Source organism: Apium graveolens, chromosome 7 (assembly GCF_009905375.1).
Source record: "Apium graveolens cultivar Ventura chromosome 7, ASM990537v1, whole genome shotgun sequence".
NCBI classification, from domain to species: domain Eukaryota; kingdom Viridiplantae; phylum Streptophyta; class Magnoliopsida; order Apiales; family Apiaceae; genus Apium; species Apium graveolens.
The window spans coordinates 42,791,735-42,812,270 of NC_133653.1; the positions used below are offsets into that span (position 1 = coordinate 42,791,735).

The following is a 20,536-nucleotide window of genomic DNA, read 5'->3' on the forward strand; positions in this document are numbered from 1 at the left end:
GCTTCAACGGATAACATCCATCAACGGATGAGTGCATCAACGGATAAAGCTTCAACTGCTAATGCATCAACGGATAAAGCAATCAACGGATGAAAGCTTCAAATGATGCTCAGTTCAATAGCAGTTGACAGTGACAATTCATAAGCTGACAGAGACACATGGGTTGACAGAGACAATTGAAATGTGGTAGCCTCTTGGAGGAATCAAGAAAATGCAGCATTTCCATTCTGGTGCAAACAAGGAAGTATTCAAAGATTCACAGATTATCCTAGATCGCATTGGATAGAGAAATGAAGAAGAAACATGTGAAGAATCTTTTTAATTGTATTTATACTTGTGTCTTCACTTGTAAACTTGGTCATATATAAACCAAGTTGCAGCTAGTAATTAGAATGTGAATTTTCCAGAGCTGTTTAGAAAAATATAGAGAGAAAATCCTCTAGTTTGTACTAGGACGCAGCTGTGATCAATTCTTTTGAATCACAGATTTTCTGAAATACACATCTCTGGTGGAACAACAAATCCACCGAAAAAGTTTTTAAAGCCTTTGTGTTCTTTACATTTGTGTTTTGAATATATATCTGTCTACACCTACCCAAAACAATTCACACACAAATGTTCATCAAAACACTTAGCCTTTGAAACTGCTCAAAACTTGAAAAAGTTTTGAGATTTACATTCAACCCCCCTTCTGTAAATCTCATTGTTAGTTCCTTGGGAATAACATCAGTACTACGTTAGGTAGTCTGATTATGAACTTGGAAAGAGTTCTTATTATCTTAGTGAACTTATTATTTTAACGTCACATCATCTCTGAGGTTTATAACATTTAGCTCTGATACCATTTCTGTAACACCCCCAAATCCGGGGTCAGGGATCCGGGTTGTCACGAGTTCCAATTTCCTTAATAACACTCAATCTTAATAAACAACCAACTACTGCGTACGGTGACCCCACAATATACACACACACCCCAAGTTATAGTCTCAGAGATGAATACAAAAATAACACAAGTCATTTTATTCCACAATTATAAGTCATTACACCTTAAAAAGGGTTTCTGAATAAATTTACATTTGTTTGCCATTATTACAATTCATAAATATACATAAGTCTGGTACATCAAAAGTTGAAAGCCTAGCCTATCGGTAGTTCCTACCTCAGCTACGACGACATCAACGCCTACAGGAAACTACGGAACATTTCCTATCTGTTCGCGAATTGGGAGCTTGGTCCTGTTCATCTTGTCTATCTGTTGTTGTGTGATGAAAAAAGAAAGCAAGGGTGAGCAACAAGCCCACCAAAATAACATGTATAATAATTTATAATATATGAGCATTCTCATATACTCATGGAAGTCTTGGTCAAGAAGAAATGAACCAAGTTTGATATCTTAATGCGACGAAGTCGTAAAATATCCAGCATATATATACATATATACTTTTCAAAATCTTTGAAATTCTCTAACATGTATAATATACACAGAGTTCCAATTTATAATCGTATAAAAATATCGTTGCAAGGTGATCTCATATATCTAACCTTGTCTCAACGTTTTTCTGAAAATCTTTGTCATGCATAAGATAATCATTTACTAGATATAAGTTGAAAAGATGAAGTTACAAGACACTCCAATATACTTATATCTTTTTAGAATACTACTTGAACTACCACTGTTCAAGGTATAAATAGTTCATCCCATAGGTGAAGCTATAAGACAAAACTTGTATAGAATCAATCTTTGAAATATCATCCAAAATGAAATGAAGTTATGAGATACTTCATTTGATGACAACATCATTTTGAAAAATCGACCCTGCCAACACTCAACAATCGCCCAGCCATAGCCTTTCTATCGAAGTGCTCTGGGTAGTGTTGTAGAAATATCCAACTGGATGAAGAACTCATTACGGGAGTTTTCCGTGCCAGGAAGACCACTCACGATGATCAGTCGCAGTAGTGCAACCCCACCATTTTCTACATGTAGAGGAGAACAGTCAGATTTACTTGTCAACCGAACACTGGACTCCTAAGGAATTGACCGTCTTAGCGGAACTTCCGGGTCATTTGGGCCAATATAATAAGGTTGGGCCGACATCACTCGACCACTTACGCCACTCCTAGTTCAGATGAAATCCATGACTCTGAAACGTAAAGCTCGTCCCCCTCCCCAAGTAGGAACTTGTTGATACGACTCCACCAAGAAGTCGCATCTAGTTGGAAAGAAAAACTCACCGATATTTCCCAGGCGATGTCTGTTAATGGATTAACTTATTCCAAGAATTTTACTTCCCGAGTGTTGGGTAAGTAATCAAAAACTCTTTTATCAAAACAGCAATCTTGTTGCGAATATAAAAATACATCACGGAGCCGGATCCCTCAGAATTTTGAGCGAGTATTTAAAACCCCTCAGAATGGAAGATCTTAAATTTGAAAACGAGTTTTGGGATCCGCTCTAACTTTCCAAAAATTGTTTTGATAAAGTTTGAAAATAATCTCTGGAAATATTTAAAGTAGAATGATTTGATAGTATCAATCATTATCCGAATACTTGGCGAATATTGACACATTGTTCTTTAAGAATATTATTTAATAAAATAAGTGGAGTCATAAGTCCTCGAATGAATATTCAAATTAATATTCATTAAATAAAATAAGCGGAGTCATAAGTCCTCGAATGAATATACAGACTACTATTCATTAAATAAAATAAACGGAGTCATAAGTCCTCGAATGAATATTCAGACTAATATTCATTAAATAAAATAAGCGGAGTCATAAGTCCTCGAATGAATATTCAGACTAATATTCATTTATTAATAGAAATAAAATAAGTTTCATAAGTAGAAACTCTATTCAAATAGTTAAACTAGTCTTTCATCGTAATAGGAATCTTAAATGAATATTCAAAAAAATAATATTCACTTATAATATAAAACTATCGAATAAACATTATTCAATTAATAGTTTTGAAAATTATATATATATATATATATAATATACTTGGGAACATCGCCTCCCGGTTTAGAAAAATGTTCAACTCTGGGTCCCCTATACTAAGGGTATACGCAAGTACTGCTTATCTCTAGCATACGTATTATGCAGTTTATAATCAATTGAATCAACAATGAGATATCAAGATTACGAAACAGGCATGCATATATATATATATATATATCATATTAACATGCTCCAATATATCTCAAAATTTGCTAATAACAATCATGCACTTATCACAAGATAATGCATATATATATTTACATCACAACAACAGTATAACGGGTTAGAATTACTTGCCTGAGTGCTCTGGGGTAGACTTAACCTTAGAGTGGGTCCGGTAACCTATGAACAACAACATAACCCAGAATTAAACCAAGGTCGCTTAAGAAACTAGACTTTATCCACTTAGACTCTAACGTTCGCTTATACGCTTAACGATTTGCGTTAATCGCACGCGCACCCTCGGCTCCACCAATTTTAATAAATTAATCATTACGAATTTTAAGCTGACTCTTTCGCGAGAACTTTACCTACTGACCAATTAATCTTACATAATTGTTTCGTAATCCAATTAGTCTTTTAAGGGCCTTAAACAAGGTTTCAAAGTTAAGCGAGGGGTAAAGGTTCGTTCGCAAAACACCGTAACTTAAAATTGTCGTTTCTCCTAAACTGTAAATCGGATCTAAGCGAACCACATACCAAAACGAAGCTTACGACATGATCTAGCTAAGCATGGCAAGGTTACAGATTGGTCAGTGAGCTTTCTATCCCGAACACTAAGTACAACCAGTTGAATGAAAACGGGCATTACGACGGCTATATTTACGCGATTACCAATGTTCATACCACTCCAATTAACCACCAACCAACTCATAACTATCAATACAACAAAACTTCACCTAAACCATACCACACCAGTCCATAACCTCCAAGTTTTTCAACTCAAACAACAAAAATCAAGACCTATGAACTATAATCAAGCTTCAATTACCAAAACACTTCCAAATCAAACCAAACTACTAATAATCACAATCCATGCTTCTCATTTTACAAAACCAACCATTAAACTTACTAACAAATAAAGTAAAGGCTAGGGTTTGAAGTTTATACCTTCCTTGGTAGGTGTTAAATTTTTAGAAAGCCTTAGGGAGTCTCCTACAAGCTTGACCATGCTTATTTGGACGAGACTTGTGAACAAGAGTTGTAGGCCATCTCAATACCTTTCCAACGAGCTATAGAACACAATATTTGAGTGAGTATTGAAGGAGATATGGAAGTTTGAAGTTGCTGGTATTGTTTTGGCCGAGAGCTTTTGTTCTTGGAAGCAAAAGTCAACTTTGATTTTTGTGTTATGAATTGTTGGTTGCTTCTCTTTTTGCTTTACTAATTAGATTGAACCATGGTAAAAATACTTGGCTAATAATCATCCAACAAAATAAATCTACCTGTCATGCTTATGTCATCTTTCCTATGTCATCCATTTGCCACATGTCTTTGTCTTGTGGTTTGATGATGCCATAATACCTTGGATTCTTGTGCAAGCCTGTCTCTTGGTTGTGTATTTGTTTTACGGTTCGCTTAACTTTCGTTCTCGTTATCCGTTTGAGGGATCATATCCGGGATCTCATTATTTGAGCTTCCCTAAATCTTTCCAAATATTTTATAATCCTTTAGCGATCCTCTCTTATAATCCTTAACTAAAATCCTCCTAATTATGTTACCTTATACTCAATTCTTTCGGTATCTGGTGGATTTTCGGGAAAAATCAAAGTGTCCGGATTCGAATTCTAACAACCTTTACATACACTCATTTACTTTATGGAATACTAATACGATATTAGAATTTACATAACAGTATTCCTATATAGTGTGGTCTGATAATTTTCCTTAATCAGCATTATCAGCAAAAAGTTAACATTCATCAGTGTTTCAAAAATTCCAAAAATTGGGGTTATTACACTTATATATCTTGCAAATAACACAAGACCCAATATTGCTTTTTCTGTGAACCGTTGGCAAGATTCAGTTCTAATCCAACTAAAAGGCATTGGATGGGATCAAACACATGTTCAGATATCTTCGTGGGACAATTGATCTCGAGTTATTCTTTCCACATAGTTCAAAATCACAACTGACTGGACGTGCAGATGCTGGGTATATGTCAGATCCTTATTTTCGACGATCACAAAGAAGGTTATATATTCACATATTGTGACACTGGTATCTCTTGGAAGTCTACAAAACAGACTATGGCAGCAACTTCATCAAATCACACATAATTACTTGTAATTCATGAAACAAGTAGGGAATGCATTTGGCTAAGGCCTGTAATTCAACATATTCGAAAATCGTGTGGATTATCAAGTATTTCAGACAGTCCTACAATTTTGTTTAAATATAATACAACTTGTATCAGACAATTAAAGGAAGGATATATCAAAGGGGATCGAACCAAGCATATTTTACCAAAATTCTTTTATATGCATGAACTACTGCAAAATGGTGATGTTGATGTACAACAAGGGCGCTCATGTGATAATCTTGCTGATTTACTTATAAAGTCACTGCCCACGTCAATATTTGAAAAGTTACAAAATAATTTTGGCATGCGGAGATTGAAAAACATGATACAACAAGATGTCAAAGTGTACTCTTTTTCCTTCGTCAAAGTTTCTATCTCACTAGGTTTTTTCTTGCAAGGTTTTAATAAGGTAGTTAATCTCTATAGTAAACTCGCATTTGACAATTAAGGGGGAGTGTTATGATATGATATAATAATGATTGTCAAAATTTAATCAAGAAAACTAATAAAACTTATCGAGTAAGTCTCTCAAAACTTATCGAGGAAGACTTGCGCAGCTTCTTAGAGAAGAAACTTAATAAGGAAGAATTGTAAAGTTTATCAAGAGACTTACGAAACTTACTAGTGAAGAACTACGATACTCATAAAAAAAAGACTTAAATAGCTTTTTTAGTAAAACTTGTCAACCAATCTCTATAAATAGGATTTTCAGTTATTGAAATCAGATATACTGAAATATATTGAAATACAATTCTCCCTTCAACTTTTATTCTCTATGCAATTATTGAATTATCTATAATCCGGTAATTCAAGTTTTACACCACGTTATGTACACCATGTGTTATTTACAACATATTGTTTACAACCGTAATAAAGTTTTAGCCGGGAGCAAGGACTCATTGGGCATGCTTTTACAAGTTATTTCCTCCCTGCCCATCAATTTTTTATACTGGATTGGGTATTGGGAGACATAGACTCGGCACACATTTTAATATTCTTATTAAATGCAGTAGTATATATTTTTTAATTATTTTCTAAATAAAAATATGATGTTCAAATTTTATATATAAAAAAATTTAAAAATAAAGGGCGGAGCGACGGAGGTAGGACAACCCTAGCGAGTTAAGCCTGTTCCCGCCCTGAATTTTACTCTCACTCTATCTCTCTCTGTCACACACAGTGAATCACACAGTAGCTGGTTACAATGGAGACTGACGAAGATGAAAGAGTTACCCCATTTCAACTTCAATTCGACAAACCAATTGCTTCTCAGGTACCCTCCCTCCCTCTCTCTCTCTCTCTCTCTCTCTCTCTCTCTCTCTCTCTCTCTCTCTCTCTCTCTCCCCCTGTCCCTCTCTCTCCCTCTGTTTGTATATATAGTGTTGATCTTTGAAAAAAAACAGATAAAAATAGCTGAATGGAACCCGGAGAAGGATCTACTAGCCATGGTAACAGAGGATTCCAAAATACTCCTACATAGATTCAACTGGCAGCGTCTCTGGACTATATCTCCCGGTCAGTCTATATTCCACATCAATTTATCAATGTCCAATTAATTTTTATCGATTTTCAATTTACGATAAGTTGGATGGATTATGTTTTATTTTTCTGCATTTCTATGTATTTATTTTGTTAATGCTAATTACGGAAATTTAAATACTCACACCGGGTCCTAAGACTCGATTAATGAAGTGAAGTTTGATAGAAACCGGGTGATTATGTCGGAAATTCGTCTGTAGCATATATTATTTGTAGCAGTAATGCAAGTTGAATTGAACTTTGAGTTTTTATGTTGGTGTTGAAGGATGTGGAGTCAAGGTGTTTGATGAAATTATTGACCCAGAATTAGTGTGAAATGAATTGAATTAGTTAAATGTGTTAGAATTTTGGGGAGTATGTGCGACTTTGTACTTTAAGTATGGAAATCATTGGTAATGAGTTTGGTGTTTTGACGAATTAACCTGATTATTCATAAATATTTACTTGACGAAGGGTTAATGTAGGTTAATGAATGTTTTTTAGGGAAGTGTATAACGTCCTTATGTTGGCGTCCTGATGGTAAAGCAGTAGCTGTTGGACTTGAAGACGGGACAATTTCATTGCACGATGTTGAAGTGAGTTGGTCTGGAGAGTTTTATGATTCTGCTGTATCTATTGATTTGTTTGCTTAATGTGTAATAAGTTCGAAACACTATCAGATGCAAGAATGACTGAATGAGTTTGTGGAAGCAATACATTCCCTAGGTGCTTTCACTTTTTACAATTTAAAGAAACTCATAGTTTACTGCTCAATTCAAACTATGGTGATTAATTTATTAATCCAGAATCATGTTAGTAAAATGAAGTTATGTGAACGTGATAATGAACTTGGTTCGTCAATTTATCTAAAATTATTGGTGTTAAGCCTATGATCCTTTACTCAATCTCACATGTTGGGACTATGTTGTTTATAAGACAATCCACAAGTAATGAATCCGTTTGTATGGAAAGTTGTTAAGGATGTCCATGGCAATAGCATTAATCAGTAGCAGGCATTGACATTTTAAGATTTTGAACCTGTATAACTGTCAATTTGCCATCAATCATCATGACGGTGACATCACTTGTACTTACAGCGTCGAGATTGTGGGACAATTTAGATTAAACCATGGTTAATCCTTTATTACAATGTAACTCTACAAATTATATGGGACATTCCGAAAAGGCTGCAACTGCATTATGTTTTGGGCTTTTAGTTATATATATCGTGCTTTACTTGTAAATTCAATATACATGAAAACTTTATTCTGCTGCAGGACTTCTTAATTCTCACCCTTTACCTATATATGGCAGTCTTGTTGCACTGCATGTCTTCTAATCCTTTACCTTGTTGATTCCCATAATTTTTATTATATTATGCAAAAAGCAGAATGGGAAGCTGTTACGAAGAATGAGGACCCACACTGCTGCTGTTGTGTGTCTCAACTGGCAGGAAGATGCTGAACGAATTAAAGTACATTTTTTTATAACTCTCTCTAATGTGCACAGCATAGTTGCTACTTTTGCAATTGCTTTATGCTAGACCCTTCCGAATAATGGACTCCAATTGGTTCTATTGGTGTTCTCATTGTTTTTAATTCTGTTGCAATTTCTTAATTCTGTAATGTGGCGATGTTATGCATATGTATTTCGATTAGCTTTCCCTATGGTAGATTCATGGAGGATTTTATCTCACTACATGTTAAAGTTTCTTGGTGGTTTTTATTGTCATTTATATTGCTTCTGTAAAGTTCAGGCGTATGCTATTTTGAGTCTGTATAAGATATTTTGTCTCTTAGGGCCCATGCATGATGCCTAATTCACATGTAGGAAATAAAAAATACTCGCAGACCTACTTTGCTGCTTTATGTAGAGAATATGCAACTGAAATGCCGGAGCTGGCGGAAATAAAAAAAATAACAAGGGAGTTTTAAAATATATTAGAGTAGTAATGTCTTATATTTACATATTCGACATCATACTCAACACGGGGAACATGCTTACACCGCATCGTGTGTTAAAACTTTGTTATTCGATAAGCATCCGAACTCGTAAGATACTCAGCTTTGTTTGTTTAAGAATTGTATTTGGGCCCTTTAATGCAACCATGACACTTGAATACTAAGTAGGTTAAATGTTTGGATAGGTTACTCAAAGCTTAAAATTATTTTCCATGGGGAGCAACACTTGACTGAGAAGATTAATATTCTGTGTAAAAATAATTTCTTCCACCGTTAGAACTCCTTTTAAAGATTAGAATTTTCCCACCACCGACCTTTTACCTTTCATGACAGCAATATGTTTAGATTACTAGATTGGGTGAGAGTTTCTAAGAAGTTTGAAGGTTTTACTTGGGGAAATTATTTGTGCTTTAAGTTTTGTAGATCTGCTTTGTTTTCTTAGGCAGAATAACCTTGAGCATTATATTTATTTGTCAATTAAAGATAACTCAAAGTATGTGCTTTTTAGTAAATCTTTTCCTTATAACTGAGAATTGTTTTTTCTTGTTTCTGAAAGTTCTATGTCCCTTCAATTTACAATACAGGATAACTCTGCCAGGAATTTGACGTATGAAGATCGCACTTCTCGTTTCTTTCCTCCCCCTCCAAGAAAACCTAGGATGCCTGGACTGGTGTCTGGTGATACTGGATTTATGGATGATGGTGAAGATTCACTGCGAGAGCTAAATACTTCTTCACATCAACGATTTAACATTCTATGCAGTGGGGACAGAGACGGGGTCATCTGCTTTAGTATATTTGGCATAATCCCAGTTGGAAAATTAGTAAGTTCATGGGCATATCAGGGGCTAAACACATATTATATGCTTTTAAGACAATCCTTTATACATCCATTAATTTTTATTCCATAAATCATGCAAGTCAGCTTGTATTTTACTCTTTGCAAGTTTACTTGTTGATTACATCTGTGAAGTATGTTTCAGAATATACATGACATCTCTGTTTGCTCTCCTCAAATGGGCAACCATATTTCGCTTCAACTTCTAAATGCTTCTATATGTAAGGTATGTCCATGTCAATGATAAAAATTAGAGTTTTTTTTTATGAATATGATGCCCACATATATTCGGTTGACAATTACTTGATCATTTTAATTTACTGATGCGCCCTTTCTGCTAGCTATATGCTAATGTAAATTTTATGTTATACGTAATTGGCAATTTTCTTACAATGAATTATATGCACATGCCCAATGTTGAAGGGTAGCGTAGATGGGTTATAAACAGATCATAATTTTGACTTGGTGATTCTTCAACGCGGTTTTTGAAATCTTGATGCGGTCCTCTATCTATTATCTTTATATGTAGATATGGTTAGGTGGCGGACCCAGAAATATATTTCAGTGGGTCCCTAATATAAATATAAATTTAAAATAAAAATTAGAGTATATTGCAATTTTTACCCCATATGTTTGCCGAAAAAACAGATGAGTACTCATACTTAAGCTAGGAAGCACCGACACTCCAAAAAGGATGTCGTATGCGTGTCGGACATGACAACGACACGGCTGAGTACGTGTCCGACACGCCACATGGCGTGTCGACAGAAAAAGGCAACCGATACGCGACCGACACGGGTTCAACAGGCGACCGAAACAGGTTCAACACACGACTGACTCGGCTCACCGACTCGGCCCATATAAAAAAGCCCAAAATCATCTTAAAAAAGCCCAAAATCTTTTATTAAAAGCCCAAACCATCTCATATTAACCCTAATTTTGTGTCTCTCTGTCTTTTATAACCTCCCCTCTTCATCTTTTATAACTATATATATATACAATCAAATATATACATACATCTATATATATATAACACATATAAAAATATTTTTTATATTTATAACTTTTTTTGCCGTGTCCCGTACCCAGGACACTTTGATAATTGACGAATCCCCGTGTCCCGTGTCGCCGTATCAGTGTCGATGCTTCCTAGTACTTAAGTTGGTGGCGGAGTGCCCCCCAAACATCTGAATCTTCTTCACTTTGCAACCCTTGCCGTCAATTCTATGAAGTACAGTCCGTTAACGTTAACTTTGAGGGTTTTTTTAGTCATTTATTAATATTTAATTTAAATTTACCAAAAAACAATATTCTAGTTCGATTTTATATTCAAAGAAAATACCTGTTCTTTCTATAAAAAATAATATAGTTGTGATTGCTTAAAATCAGATGATTTAATTGTAGTTTTTAAAAATAGTATTATGTAAACGAAATATGAGATTAGATTTTTATCAAGTTCAAGAATAATTATTCGAAAAGTACTATTTTTGGTAAACTATATGAGATTAAAATTCTTGTATTTAATTCTTTTAAGTAGAAATAGATGATAGTATTAGTATTTGAGTAAAAGAATAATTTTAGGCAATTTAATTGAATTATTTTTTATATTTTCTTTGATTAAAATCAAAAATTATATTATGCAATTACGGAAATGCCCCTATACTAAATATCATATTTAACGTTAACGGCATGAATTGACGGAAGGGTTGCAAACTGAAGTTGATTCCTAAGTTTAGGGGGCTAACTGTTACCAACTTAAGTATGAGTACTTATATGTTATTTTGCCAAAGTAAAGGGGTACAAAGTGCAGTATACTCAAACAATTAAAACAACAGTGATTTAAAAATTATAAAATTTATAGGCATGAAAAATATTTCACATTTTAGAGTTGTCCTCTACGCGTTTTTTCCTTTCTAAAACAATTCAGTACATTATTTTTAACTTGGCTACTTATTTGGACTTCTTTTTTAGTTTTATTTGGGTTATTCTATGTGATATTTGGTTAAATTTTTGTATTAAATAATTTCCTCAAAAAGTAAGCAGGTTCCAAATATTCGATAAATTTTCTAGCTCCAAGCCGAATGGGTGTCTGGGAACCATTGGCGACAATGTAGGTCCACCTATATGATATGGCCTTTCCACTTTCTCATGATGTGCTTGTACAAATATATTAAATGACCCACTTAAACGATTGCAAGCATTAAAGATTTGAACATCTCCGACACTAGAACATTTAGAATTACACAACCTCTATGTACATCACTCTAGTACATCACTCTAATTGTATATCTCACTCTGAGCGAGAGTGAGAGATACACATCACATTTATTTTTAATTTATCTTGCTGGTGTCTTTTCAATTTTACAATTAAAAATTCTTTAAAGGATTTGATTTCATTTATCATTTGCACCTTTCAAACTACAAGAAGTTACTCCCCCCGTCCCAAATATTATGTTTTGTTTGATTTTTTTTGTTAGAATGACCAAATTTTGACAAACAATACATGTATAATATAGTTGAAAAAAATTATGAAAATTATTTTGTTAGAGAGTATATCTAATCTAATTTAAGTTGTATTTCTCGGATTTCAAATTTGAAAAAGGATAATATGTAAATTTTAGTCAAAGTTTGGTCAATTTGACCCCAAAAAGTCAAAGAAGACAAAATTTGGGACGGAGGGTGTAATATTTACAATGAAGTCGTGTTATAGTAATAGAAAGTCATGCATCACACAAATAAAAGTTAATAGTTTACCGTTACTAGAAATTTTCATCGCATTGTTATATAGAAATTTCACAGCGTAACATGATTGAAGAGTAACCAGAAGCCTGTAACGTGTATGTGCTTTTTGTTCTAGGTGGCTTTATCAACAGACCTCTGTCATCTGATAGTCATGTGCTTTGGGATACTCTCTAATGGCACGGTTGGAACGGACGACCAAAGACTGGCTGAACATGATTTGGTTGGTTCCCATTGCTTATTGCTTGACACTTCAATATTTTGGAAGAGGTAAGTTTACCAATCGCAGGGGTTCTAGAACCCTTTGCTCACATGACTCGTTCTGCTAATTCCTTATTTTATGATGGCTGCATATATTTTATAAGTAAATAGTTATAAAAAGCAAATGTTCAGTGAGAACATATATATGGCAAACACCCATTTTGGTTTAGTTCAATGACCAACGGTGAACCATTAGATCTGAAGTGCTACCAAGTCACATCTCTAAGTTTCTACAGTTGAAAGTAAGGGCAATTAGGATTCATGCATTGCCTAGTGGCAAAGGCCTATCTCCATTCCCTTACCCTCTGTGACAAGGCTTTAGATTCTAATCCTATTTCCCGCCTCCTCTTTGTGGAATATCTGTCACCATGTAAGAATTTATGACTTGAAGCAACCTTTACTTTGCATTGTTTGGATTTTACATAACAATGCCTTTCAGTTAGGGCCTAGGGGCTTAAATTATCATTACAATTCTGCAATCTTGCAGATTGACCCGCTACTACCTATAATGCACAAATTAATCCAAACTAATACACTCATCAGTAGGAATTGACTAATTTATATATCTCTCAACTGTTTTGCTCTTGTGGGATCTATGAAGTGCATGTCTTTGACAAAGGAATTATCAATCATAATTTTTTAGTATGAATAATATGCATGAGATGAAATTTGTAATAGGTTGTAAAAATCATCATAAATTTACTAAGATTTTTTCTCAAAAAGTTATACTGTAGCATCAAACGGTATATAAGCTTCCTATTTATGCGAATAAAAGTAGTTCCAAACTAGCGACTTGTGATACTTGATTGGGTTCAAGCGTATTATGTCACTCCAACAATACGAAACATTCATAACTAAGATTTTTCAGACTAGATAGAAATTGAGCTAGTTTAGTAACAAGTAAGGTATTGAACCCAAAAGACAAGGGGACAATATACAAGTAGGTGTATTAGGGTTTCTGTAATCCTAGACTCCAAGAACAAAGTGATACTTGAGAAGAAATTATAAATACTAAGTAGAATATCTGACCCAAATGGGTGATATAGCTTTTATTGGAGCATAAAATCAACCATCAGTCTTCAATATATTGCATAAATTACTAAAACAATGTTATATTCAAACTAAAACTAGCATTTGTTGTAAGTATTTTACCTACAAATTTAGAGAGAGAAAGCCTGAGAAATTGAATTTTGCATTACAAAACAATCAATCCAGCATTTATCAAAAGGGCCACAAGCAATTCACCCATTTATCTATGGTTCAAAAGTTATGGCCTACAGAAGGCAGCTAGGTCAAACACCGGGTTATAAACCATTATGAGTCCCCTTTGATATATTATTTGAGATCTGAAATCTGAATTACATGGAACTTTAGAACTTGTTCCAATCACTTAATAAAAGAACATAAACCATCTGCATGCCAGACACATTTTAAAGCAATATAAGCAATGGAATGACACTAAGAATTAGGGTTTTGGGTAGAAGATGATATGCGGATTGACATTTGATCGATGTTTTGTTTTTGTGTGTGGATGGGTCGGTGGGTGTGGGTGACCGTGAAAACCATGTAGCGGGACAAAATATTTAATAGGCTCATGTTCTATCTGATATACTGTTTCTATGTTTCATTATTTCGTCTTCTTGAAACACATATAATATTTCTACAAAACTTTTTTTTTGCTGTTAACCTCATTATTTTATAAACCTGTGCTGTATCTAAGGAGCATAAATATAATTAAATTATGTATATGAAATGTATAGGTGTAGGGTAGGCACCTGAAAAAGTGTATAACTGTTTTTTCAAGATGATTAAAGGGTATAAATCCGAGGAGCATAAATGTCATTTACATTCTTCTTGTCCTGTCTCTAATAAGAATCCATGATTAGGGCATCAAATTTGTATAGTGACCTATCAATAGTTAACACCAAATCGGTCTTCTTTTTGCCTACCTCATAACTGTAGGAAAAATGAGCTCCACCAAGTCGCTCAACAAGCTTCTAACGTCGAGGATTTAACTGAAGTCATCCGGTCATCTGTATCAGTCATGTGCAAACAATGGTCAGATGCAATGCATACTTTTCATGAGAAATTTGATTCTCTATCAACTCTGATTGTTGACCATGGTAACATCTTAACAGATCACAAAATTATTAATGCAGCTAGTATCCTCTTTGTTTCTTTTCTCACCATGTATAAACAGGACTTGACTCAACTCCCCAAGAGGAGTTTCTAAGCCTTCTTGGCGGTGCTCGAACGAGTCCACCAGTCCATCAGTTTCTACTGAATTCTCTTGGAGAAGCGGTACATCCTATTCTATGTAAACCTTACAACTTGCTAAGCAATTCAATCACTAGTATGACTTTAGTTAAATATTGATTAGGGTCTCAAGCGGCTCGCAAAGACGGTTTGTAGCACTGGGAAAGAGCTTCAGCTTATTGTTCTTGATCATTTACAGGTGGGTCATCATATCCTTATCTGCAGGCAAATTTAAATAAATAGTATCTGTGGTCACCTGACAGTTGTTATATTTTATGGCCTAGAATTCAGTAGGGAACCTTTATAGATTGAGAACTTGAGAAGTCAAGCTATTATTGGATGATTCAAAATAGATAGAGCAGTTAAAGGTGGTGAATGATAGAAAAAATCCACTTTTTGGTTATTTTTATTACAGTTCTCAGCTTCTCAAGAAAAGTAGGTGCTCATTTAAACCAAACCCTTATTGTGTGATTGAATATTGCAACGAAGACATCATTTTATGTTCCTGTGACTTTTCTTTCCTTATTTTTTTCTTCTGCTGCTTGCAAAAATTTCGTGAGTTCATATTTCTAAATTTTAGCCAGCTGCTGAAATTATTGCCTTCCGAATGGGGGAACTGAGAGGCCTCTCTAAATGGCGTGCACGTTATCAAATTATCGGCTTAGACACAATATTATTTGATAAAGCGACTGAAAAAACTGGCACCTTCCTTGTACAAGTTGAACGATTTATGAGTGTTCTATCCTCTGCAGTGCAACAGGTTTGCTCTTTTTACCACGTATTTAATCCTTTTGATTTGTTCTTCTGGATAGTAATACAGCATGTAACACCTCTGAAACTGGACCGGACCAAACCAAACTAAGCAGACCCAATATACCACACTCGATCACTGTTAAGCACGCCTTCTCTCTAATGATTAGATATGTTGTAGTATAATTTTGTGCTCTCTTTAAAGGTTTTCATTTCCTATGACAATTAATCTGTGGTGCGGTTCTTCATATACATATATTTTGTCTACACTACAGATTAATTATGGTAATATACACTTAAATTATTTTTTAATCTCTTTCTTGCAGTTCTCAAATTTTTTCAACTGGCTCTTGAAGTCTGTGAAGATACTGATGTCCGAACCAAGTGATCAAATTCCACCGTTCAGTAGGTTTGACCTATTTAATTTTTTGAAGAAATTTCCTACTGTTGCAAGGTGTAAAAGAATTAAGGTCTTACAATTTATGTTTTGCAGTGAACTGGTTATTGTTTTCTTGAAATTTCTGTATGATCAAGACCCAATTAAGCAGTTGCTGGACTTGTCTGATATAGATCAGAACATAGAGGTGGACTCGTAAGTTATCTAATTACCACACAAGTGTTGACCTTTTCTTTTAAATAAGTGAGAAGGATCTAATACTTGTTATGGATGAAAAAGGAGCGAGACCTGCCAAACTGAATTAGCAATGATATAGTTACAAATTCTCGTAAAAAGTTGGCGATATAAGTGATGAAGAATATTTTTAATACAGTTAATGACTAATATTACGTTTTAAATCATTGCATTTATGCATTTGGGCTTCACAGACTATTTATTTGCAACAAGCTTGCTTTCTTGATTTTATTTATTCAAAAATAAAACTTCTTATTTTGATGTAGCTAAGAAAGGTCTTATTTTTCTCGAGATGGATAAAGCATATATAGTTCCTGTCTGGATGAACAGAATACGATGCATTTTAATACTAAAAAGACAAACAAACAAATTTTGCTTTGCAAGTCATTGCATACCACGTGATACTTTCGGACCAGCCTCAAAGATGTACTAAACCAACAACCTATGTAACCGAAAGCACCAGGGAATCACATTTTATTGAGATTCTTGTGGAGCTGCATACCGTAACAGCATGTGACATATAGGCAAACAGGCACAGGACAATGATAGATATCTTAGGCTGCATATTTGCTACTTATTATGCGAATCATTTTAGGGTAACTTAGTGGTGCCTATTTTCTTTTTAAAGGGAAACATTGGAAAGGGTTAAAGAATTGACTCAGTTTGGAGGGTTTTCAGATTGTGAATACTTGCAAAGATCATTAGCAAAGGAATTTCAGCAGATGGAATCTTGGTACTGCTTATTTTCTCACCCCGCTTTTTGTTTTTAGTACACACAGTTGATCCTCAGAATGTCTTGTAAATACCAGATTAAATTATGCAAGTTGTTTTATGGTCTGGACAACATGGATTATATCAACATGCTCTCTTTTATACTATTGATGTACAAATATATATATTGTCAATCTAATTTAACATCTGCTTATATTAAATTAAGTTAAAGCATTTATGGGTTACGACTTGCACTGCAGTTTCAAGGAAGCTTTTCAGATGCCATTTACTACAATATCCAAAAAAATACTTTGCAAGGATATATTTCCGTTGTTTCCTCATGCATCTTTGATCGCATTGGCGTCATCTGTTGTTCCAGCATCAATATCATATTATCTGGTAGGTCTTCTGTTAATTTTTTTATATGTTTAAGCTTCTCTCCTTTGTTACCAGCCTTCTAATTTTTTTTAAAATATGTTGACAACTTAAGCTTGCGTCTCGGAATTGAATTCTAACTGAAAATCCCAATTAAAGTTTCAATCCTTTCAAATTGCAAACTGTGATTTCACTTTCTATCCTTTTGCTTGGAATTGAGTTTCCAAAAAATGTGCACAGATGAAATTTAGTAGTACAACTTTTATATTGCTTGCTTGTATTGCTTTCCTCTCTGATGTTTTTCCCTCATCGGTTTCCAATTATGCTATGTGTCATGTGTGCCAAATTTTATTTGCATGTTGATAAGATATATAACATAGGATGAAATGCTTGCTGCTAAGTTCAGCAACACACTCGTTGCTTCCACAAGCAGACCAGCTTTCTAATTGGGGATGCACACCTTTAAACGCACTACGGGGATGCACTTTATTTCTCTATTTATATTTCATGTATATAACATATATTGAGGAATTGGAATGCTAAGTACTAATGTTGTTATACGTAATAGATAATTTCAGTGATGAAGAATGTGTCTCAATGTATTACTAGAATTTTCGCAAAGAAAGCGATGCATGAATGCATATCTAAAGTAAATACCCATATGCTGTATTACCTTTTCTGTATTTTCAAATCACAGCCAGATGGGCTTAAAATTAAACAATAAGGTGCTTTAATGTTTGTTTTTGTCTGGGAAATCTGTTTTGATTTAAGCATTTTGACTTTTTTTTTTAATCTTGGAAGATTCAAACACATTTTAAGATAAGCTTATGCTATGCAGTCTTCGGTGTTTTAGGTTCATAATCCTATTTAATGGTTCATGGATAGTAACATCTTTTTTTACTTTTTCCTTGTGTAGGAAACTTCCCATGCAATATCTACATATCAAAGACATGAACCGCGAGTGATTGATTACTTCTCTTTTATTATTCCTGAAGAATCATTCCCAGCTATTCCGAAATGCATAGGCATGATAAGGGGATTTCTGCACGACGGGAACCATGTGGAGAAGGACTATAATTCTCCAGAAGCTGTGTTGTTACGTGTGCCTGATAACTATCACTGTGTGGATCTGTCTCTCTACAAGGTGACTATGAGTCGCATACTAAGGCTTTATAGTTACTAAGCTATTGCTGATGGCGTATTTTTATTGTTTTTTGAACAGGACAATCAAATTGTATTGTTGCTAAATGAAACATCTACCACTTCCGATAGCTCGGAAAACGCTTGTATGATGATTGTAGAAACAAACAATCTTCCGTTCGCGTCTATTGATAGATTCTCTTCTTTGAACTCTTGGAAATTACATGATTTGAAGGTAGATCTCATTGACATTGATATAAGAAGCTTCGTTTCCTGTACTAATCAAATAATCTACTTGGAGATCAATAAGCAAAATTAACTTTTCTAGATGTGTTCGGTATCTATTATGTAACTCACTCAAGTTAAAAATACATAAGTATCAGGTACTACATTTTTATGATAGTTTATCTTGTTTTAACCTGCACTCTGAAATGGCGCATTTGCAATATACCACGTTCATAAAAACTTATTACTTAGCTTCTGTATATTTCCAGTAAATGTGTCTCATGGAATTTTTATATTTTCAAGGACTCTTTGGTACACTTGCAACTGGAGAATGAAAAGGTTCGAAGTATTCCTCACTCCATCGTTGCTCCCCTGGCAGTTAGTGGTAAGTGTTTAATTAAGGAGTATTAACGATCTTTTGTTTTGACTCAGGCAAAATATAACTACATATTTTTGTGTCATATGCTTTATGTTTTTATAGTACAAGGGTCCATCACACATTCTTATATTCTATTCTGCTTACTGTACCAGCATCCAGAGGTATAGCTTGCATTTTTGCTACAAGAAAGCGTGCCCTGGTTTACATTTTAGAGGAAGACGAAGATGAAGTCTCAGATGCAGAATAGCTCACTTTCTCCTTGTGTGGTAACCTGAGTTTACTTGCATGTATGTTGTTTTTCTACTTGTTTCCTTGGAGAGTATTCAAAAAAATCCTTCTTTCTTGACAAAGATAATGATTTCACTCAGATTTGAAGATTAAAGAAATGAAGATCATTTGAAACATCCATAATGGCCTTTCATGTAGCCAAACATTACAACGTTCAGCTGTGCATTTGTTCGGGGCGCCCTAATCAAGTACCGCATTATCCAGTGGGTCGTAAAAGGACATCCAGCGCATAATTTGATGTTTCAAACCTCAGTGGAGAATCAAAGATGTGCGTAAGAATGAGAGTAAGACCCTTGCTGAACTACTGCTTACTTTCTGAAGTAATAGGATAAGACATGTATGTAGTAAGGTAGAGAAACTAATCAAGTAGCACAGATGCAATAGCACTGTTCTAGGCCCCTAGGCCCTAGGTGGACATGCTGGTGGAATTTCTTTTGCAGAAGAGGAGTCCTGCATGCGAGAATGTGGGAATGTGACTGGACAGCAAATGAAACAAACTGTTATCTATCAAACCCAGCGGGGTTTATTAGCTTCTTTCTTTGCTAATTAGTTGCGTTTATTAATTTCATTTTAAGATATTAATGAGTCAAGGCAAGTTGGTTTTTCTTTTAGTGAGAGTTTCTTTTGAACCAGGGTAAGTTCAGTGAGTTTATTGTACAAATACAAACTTCTATCTTAATCGAACCAAGTTGAATTCTTGGATCTCAATTCTTACATATAAAAAGAGACATGGCAGATGCACTGGGCTTGTTTTGAATTAGTATTAACCGGAGTAGACACCAAAATGATCCAGAGCTGAGATAAAAATTCAAGTATTTGCTTGTCGTGAATGTAGGAATGACACTTGAACAAAGTGTTGTCATTAACTCTGGTTTCCGTGTTTGACAAACATGCCTTCCCTTGAGGCATCGTCTGCAGTGGCTTATAGACTTCTTGTATGCATATTAATCAAGTAGGTACCTGTATAGAACACTTTGTATTTACATGCATTTATAAAAAGAGCTGGCTGGCTAATCCTTACAGGCCAACACGTATGAGGTTTTGGGGCATACATATGCGTCGGGAGATTTTGCAATGCATACCCTGGTACAGACAACATCTTTCCATTAAATTATTAAAGCAAAAGTAACGATAAACAATGAAATCTCTCCGATACCTTGTG

The 20,536-nt window shown here is 34.6% G+C and overlaps 1 protein-coding gene across 1 annotated transcript; it reads left to right on the forward strand.

Moving 5' to 3' along the window:
• The first annotated feature begins 6,400 nt into the window (after positions 1 to 6,400).
• LOC141672933 (anaphase-promoting complex subunit 4) lies at positions 6,401 to 20,115 on the forward strand. Its single transcript, XM_074479633.1, has 20 exons — positions 6,401 to 6,575; positions 6,706 to 6,817; positions 7,325 to 7,416; positions 8,211 to 8,294; positions 9,366 to 9,605; positions 9,765 to 9,845; positions 12,477 to 12,628; positions 14,582 to 14,742; positions 14,820 to 14,920; positions 15,000 to 15,074; positions 15,456 to 15,635; positions 15,952 to 16,034; positions 16,119 to 16,217; positions 16,885 to 16,989; positions 17,228 to 17,366; positions 18,259 to 18,486; positions 18,565 to 18,717; positions 19,011 to 19,092; positions 19,239 to 19,373; positions 19,455 to 20,115. Exons 1-19 carry the CDS (start codon positions 6,507 to 6,509, stop codon positions 19,331 to 19,333), a joined length of 2,331 nt encoding a protein of 776 aa, XP_074335734.1. The 5' UTR covers positions 6,401 to 6,506; the 3' UTR covers positions 19,334 to 19,373; positions 19,455 to 20,115.
• Positions 20,116 to 20,536: the final 421 nt, after the last annotated feature.

Coding starts and splice junctions, on each gene's coding strand:
- LOC141672933 (XM_074479633.1), top strand. CDS start 6,507: ATGGAGACTGACGAAGATGAAAGAGTTACCCCATTTCAACTTCAATTC. Junction 8,295..9,365: donor AAGATGCTGAACGAATTAAA/GTACATTTTTTT, acceptor TTTACAATACAG/GATAACTCTGCCAGGAATTT. Junction 16,218..16,884: donor CAGAACATAGAGGTGGACTC/GTAAGTTATCTA, acceptor TTCTTTTTAAAG/GGAAACATTGGAAAGGGTTA.